This window comes from Etheostoma spectabile, chromosome 7, assembly GCF_008692095.1.
Source record: "Etheostoma spectabile isolate EspeVRDwgs_2016 chromosome 7, UIUC_Espe_1.0, whole genome shotgun sequence".
NCBI lineage: Eukaryota > Metazoa > Chordata > Actinopteri > Perciformes > Percidae > Etheostoma > Etheostoma spectabile.
In genome coordinates, this window is record NC_045739.1 from 10,420,547 (window position 1) to 10,426,949 (window position 6,403).

General features: G+C 42.6%; 1 protein-coding gene across 3 annotated transcripts in view; it reads right to left on the reverse strand.

Annotated features, from left to right (window-relative positions):
* znf385a (zinc finger protein 385A) overlaps nt 1–6,403 on the reverse strand; it is a 78,050-nt gene that overhangs the window by 12,017 nt on the left and 59,630 nt on the right. For all 3 annotated transcript variants that reach the window (XM_032520513.1, XM_032520515.1, XM_032520516.1), the window contains one exon: nt 2,996–3,170. In XM_032520513.1, coding sequence (XP_032376404.1) covers nt 2,996–3,170 — 175 coding nt within the window. The remainder of the gene's footprint in view (nt 1–2,995; nt 3,171–6,403) is intronic.

Sequence of the window (6,403 nt, forward strand, 5' to 3'; positions counted from 1 at the left end):
CAGGATACCCAGGGCTTGGTTTACACCTGTCACCATTTCAAGCCACTGGGAGACCATAGGCCGGCTGGGGGAACACATATGTTAAAAAACCTCATGAAGTGAAATTTTCATGTCATGTTTTTTCCTTCAGCAAGGTCTTAATGTGTCCTGATTATGGCCATCACTGCTGACTGCATTGGATTTGTGAGAAGAAGGAGTAGTGATTCAGTATAAAAGAGAAGGTCATCAAACCAAGGCTAGACTGTATCATATCTGAATGTCTCAAGAGACATATTGTGTAAAGTCCCAGATCAACAAATGAACCATTCACAGGAAAAATTATGATGAAATCAATGTCAAAAACAAATAATGCTCTGTATTGTAAGAGATTTGTACTGTGGGAAATCTACTTGTCTTTCCATCTTTGTGCTTGCATGTGCCTGACCACATTGTTTGTGTATCTGTGTGAATGCATTACAACCCATGTGTGTTTATCAGAGCATCTGCCTTAGAGTGACCCATGTTAGTGTCCCCAGATGCTACTTGTCCAGTTGAGGCCACACATAGCTACCTGAGATCTCTCCATCTACCATGAAGCAATGGGACAGGATCACACTGAGGATATGCATACTACACACACACAGTCATTCACTAACGCAAGCAAGCATACAGGCCGACCAGGAAGAGACAGGGTTCCAGGGTCACGAGAAAAAGGCTTGGATGGAAAAAGGCATTCTTTCACATGTTGCTACTTTCGGATCTCGGTCAGGGCAGGCTTGTTTTGGCTCCTCATGCTTTTGGAGTTCGCCCCATGAATAATGGTGACAGGCCTGGAGCTGAGCTCATATCCCCCATGAGGAGAGTGGAAAGGACCGGCCCTCTTACTACTCTGAGATCAGCTAGAAGCATATCTCAAGGGTTATTTTTATGCAGCGTCAAAGACTGTGCTAATGTCTTTGCTCTGGTGTGTTGTTGCATTTTGGCCTTTATTGTGCCTGTGTTTCGGCCTTTAGTGTACCTGTGTTTTATCTTTTCATTCATTCATCATGTTTGTTTTGCCCTCCCGTCAATAAGGTGGAAATGTCTGGTAAACAGTCAGCTACAGAAACCTTTGTGAATGTCATCAAAACATGGCTGGTCTATTCAGCCTCAAGTTTGATTCAAATACAGAGTGGTGTTACGAAATCAGTGTCTTTAAAGCAGTGGTCGGAGTTAGCTAACACGGCACATGGGGGGGGGGATGGGGGGTGTTGTTGCTGTTGTTGTTGTTGCTGTTGTTGTTGTTGCTGTTGTTGTTGTTGATCTGATTTAACCCAGCCATTACAGGTGTGTGGAGATGGATTGAAGAATTGATTCAGGAAACAGAGGTGGAGATGCAAAGAGGTGGAGGGTCTCAAGCGGACAGATGCTACAGGCCACACATGCTGGAGACAAACATTTTGGAGGACAGATTCCTAGTGAATTTGATTGAAGAGACATTTTCTGGTTTCCCACAACACAACATTTTGTAAATACACCCTTTAAAACCTGAACGATAACATAGAGAGCGGGCTCGCCAACAAAGAACACTGGGGAGCGGACGCGGCTGAGTAGTGTGCGGAGAAGCGAACGAGTAGCGAACGAGTAGCGAACGAGTAGCGGACGTAGTAGCGAATTACTCTTCATTAAAGTCAGATCATCGGCTGTCTCTGTACTTTCAGATTCTGGCTTGGATTCTGGTCAAACTCTTTTACAATGGATCTCAATCAGTCTTAGCACTCATTGCCACCACCGAGACCACAGGCAACATGGTCTATTTTGACGCTGTAGCAGATGATGTTTCATCTTTCAACAACTCATTCAGGAGTGTGCGAAATACACAAAAATATGCACACCACAGTGGTGTTCCATGTTTCTGCTCTTAGTCTAAAAAGACACCATCCCAGTTTAACAGAGCTGAGCTAAACAAAGCATTTATGCATATCTACACTCAAAACAACATTGTTGTTGGACTGTTACAAGGAAATGTATGGATTCAGAATCTTACTTGAGTGAAATAAATAAAGTATCAGCATCCAAATATACTTGAAGTAAAAGTAATCTTTATGCAGAATGGCCTATTTCAGAAAACAGTGTTAGATTATTAGATCCTGATTACAAAGGCATTAATGTGTAGCCTACATCATTTTAAGTAGGCAGCTGGTAAACGTGAAGACAATTTCAATTACTGTATATATTGCTAGGTATTTAACATCTGTAATATAACACATGATAATGCATTCTTTGATTTATATTTTGTATTTATAATCTAAACCTGCAAATTAAATAAAGCTGTCAAATAAATGTAGTGGGGTAAAAAGTGCAATGTTTCCCTCTGAGATGTAGTGGAGTAGAAGCATAAAATATAAATACACAAGTAAAGCACAAGTATCTCAAAATTGAAACTTCAGTCACCAGCTGTTTTCAATAAGCATTTGCCAGAGCTTACTGATTGTAGCTGCATTCACACTGACTTGGACCCACTGCTATGACGTCATTTCTTAATGTAATTTAATCTGTCCAGGGCTACAGGGCTACTTATTGCTTCATATACATCCCACTTTTAAAGTATCCTTCTCAGTATTTTGAATTAAAATTCATTATAACTATCATTGCAATCTCCAAATAAAGTAGATAATCAAACTGTCTAAGTTCAAAGTCTAGTCTAAGGTCTTGGCATCTAACAGTTTTAGAAAGAAAGAATATGAGCCACGAGTGTCAAAGTGTAGTTCATGAAGTTTGTGTGACTGTGTTGTTGACCATAAGCTCTACTGCAACCACATCGGACCACACAGAGAGCTGAGATGCTCACAAGAAAAACAAAACACTGCAAAGCCACTGTGATTAAATGCCTTTGTTATTCTTGCATATTTTCCATTTCATTTTCCAGCTGTATGATAAGCCTCAAAACATCTTACATGGATTGAAATGATTATCTCAAAATTTGCACACACACTTTTTCTGTTTCTAGTCCTGATAATATTTTCTGCTGTCTCACCCGTTTTGCTGGGCTCGCTGTCTGGGGCAGTGCCAGGGACTCCGGCTGGAGACGGGGAGGAGGTGGGGGGCACAGTATGATGCTTATCCCCATCCTGAGGGCGACTTTTAGAGGTCTCGATGCCCTTGATTCTCCTGGCATGCCGGTTTCCTTTGTAATGGGCTTCTGCCTGGCTCTATACGGAAAAAAAAAGTGTATGTTGAAAGTTAACACCAACAGGTGAATAAAACATTGCAGTTTGGATTAGACTCACTGTGACACCAAACCATAGCACTGTGCACACGTCATTATGATCACAGGTTATTTAATATACTCTGGGGACTGGAGCCACAGACAGCAGGCAGGTTATGGAACACAAGCTTGGGAACAAAAAGATGCATTGATGCAGTGATGGAGACATTCAAGACATAGACATGCCCCCCTTGCCACTATGTCATTGTATAGGTTTTCAAATTAACAATAGATTATCCTGCAGTAAATTGAGTCTAACAAAACATCTGTTTCCAGATCATCCGTTTGTATACATTGGGCCTAACTGCTCAGCTCAAAGTTTGGACATACATCCTTTGCATTCTAAACCTCTACATACAATATGAAAGTACTTGGATCCAGCTTTTATGTCTACAGCCAAGTGGACAGACATGCCAAGGGGAGTTGAACTCAGGGTCACTGAGATGCCACACTATCTGCCTGGAGGGCTCGCAAGTCCCGCCCTGACACTCCCCTTCCTTCTAAAACACACACACACACATTATTACATATTACAGTACACATTATCAGTGGGAGGCCTGTCACACGTCGACTCCTACAACATAAATTATGTGATCACCTTCAGCTGCTCATTGAACAGGGTCAGGCTCTTGTAATATCCCAGACTTATACACAGTGCATGCCAGCTAAGACCCTGTCTGTCATATCTCATTGAAAGATAAAATGGGGATGCATAGTGTTTTCAGGGACTGGAGGTCATCCTGCTTTCCAACAAAGAAAAAAATGGCACAGAGATCTATCACAGAAGCTAGTGTGGATAATCGCCTGATGAAAGGCCAGCTACTAGCTAACATGTTTGTTCAGAAGGTAAACAACAGAGACAAGTCATTTGTCAGGAGACTACCAGGACATCGGGGGAGTTTGTCTCTAGTCTGTGTATGTTTGTGTCTCTGCACAGAGCTATGTGGGTCTGGAACAACATGGCAGATGATACCTTGGGTTATACTGGGCTGTCGCCAGCGGTCTATCTTCACAGTATTGTAATTTGAAACGTAAACACACATGTACACAGACACACAAACATAGGTGGGCAGGAGCTATTCGTGTTACACTATTTGCCATCTGTTCATCAGTTCATTATCTCCCCTCTATCATGGTTTAACTGTGCCACAATTAAAAGAACAAAAAGGCTCCTTGCCGATAGAGACACATCAAATCAGTGTGGCACTTTAATCAGATAACTCCCTGCTGTCTTTACAAGTAGGTTGTCTGAGCAGATGTTATGTCAAGTGCTGTACTGGTCAAATAATAGGCCAAACAATATTTGTAGGGGCCAATGATGAAGATGATTATTGAGTGGCTGAATAAAAGTTAGTTGCCAGGGAGAGAGTTGGTCTTAAAGAGTGTCTGACAGCTGCCATTGGTGCTGAAAGGCTTGGGACATCACACTGACCACAGGCTCAGAAGTGGGGATAGACTGGTAGTGGGCTTGTTTGTAGGCCAGTTGTGTATGTTTGCTGTATGTGTGCCTGATGGCATCCATGAGGTGTGCTGGCACAGTAAACCAAAGCACTGGCTGTAGTGATTTAGAAGATTACAAGTTTCTTTTAAATCATGATGACAAACTAGGCTCTAGATATAGCAGACCCTCTGTAACTATATTGTGTCAAAGGGGTCTTAAGAAGCTGCTTTAGCAAAGCCTGCAGATTAAGGTGAAGAGAGCTGTGGGTACAAAGTAGGATCTGATCACAGTTAAAAGAAGGAATGAGAGGAGATAGAAGGATATAGGTGGTGAATGCCAAGCTGCCACAGAACAGGCTCTCTTAACCTCTCCAACCATGCCAAGGGAATCAATTGCCAAGTAGCTGAATATCAGTGTAAGGTCCTGGTCCATGAAGGGAAGGCAAAGATAGTCAAGGGAAGATGAAGGACATGGATACAGAACTACAAGACATGCTGTAAAGAGCTGGACTGAGAATGGGAATGATATAAAAGAGACAAAAGAGAGGAAAAGCTTCATGACATCAGCCTGTGATTCATTATGCAGAGGGTTCAAACTGAGCATGTGCTTTCCAGCATGACTGTCCTTCTGAAAGGAAAGCTGTGATTTTACATTATGGCTATACAGCTGCTGCTCCAAATGAGAGACAAAGAGGAAAAGAGTTAGAGGAAAAAAAGAGAGGAAGTTCAAAGTGAGAGAAAATAACATAATAGATTGGGACAATACACAAACAAGAAACAGCGTGAGAGGGGTGGGGGAAAGTAAAGAGGAAGAGAATAAAGGATGCATATCAGCCTATAGTCTTGCTGCCGCAGTGACGCTGGTCAATGCAGCACGACAGAGCCAATGATGTCACTAATGCAGCACACCACCAAGGTTATTGTGCATAAACTACTATTTCACACCTCACACCATCACGCGACCCAGAGACAAACCCTTCCCCAATCCTTTCCTCATCTCATCTTCTTCCCCTCCAAGTTTCCTCTCTCCCACTTTCCCAAGATGCACTGGGGCTGTCAGAGCCAGACATTAATCCATGCCCTTGACGAATGCATCTTATAATAAGTAGTGGCAGGCAATTTCAGGCATTTCCACACTGTAAATAATGCAGCATGGGAGCCGGAGACAGACAGAAAGAGGGGGTAGTTGCTGAGAGAGAGACAGGCAGAGAAAGAAAGAGGCACAGAGAGAAAGATCAAACAAGGATGCATGAATGGTGGCAAAATGATGCGCGAAATAAGGAGAGCATGGGGCGCGAGCAAGAAGGCAGAGATAGATCCTTTGAAGATAAGTACATTGATCATGACATTACATGGTAAGCCCCAATCACTTTTTTGACCTAAACAACCCAATCAACTCCCGGTTGCCAGATGAAAAACAGAGAAATGTCAACATCAAGGGCAAAATAATCTCTCTCTATCAAGACAGAGCCCCTTTTGGAAAGATGAGACAGGGAATACGGCACAGGATTCTTCAAAGTGTTTCCCGCTGTATTTTTTTACCCATGAAATACTCATCCTGACTTGACAGTATGCAAAAAAGAACAATGTGGGTGGGGAGTCATTCTGTGGCGATATAAAAGGACAGTTTTTCTCCAGCCAAGTGCAGGACAGCACCAATTACACATAGCCTGCTGCAAGTTTGACATTGCTGATATACTGCAGTGTGTGCCTTTTTACTTGTGTACACTGGAAGCG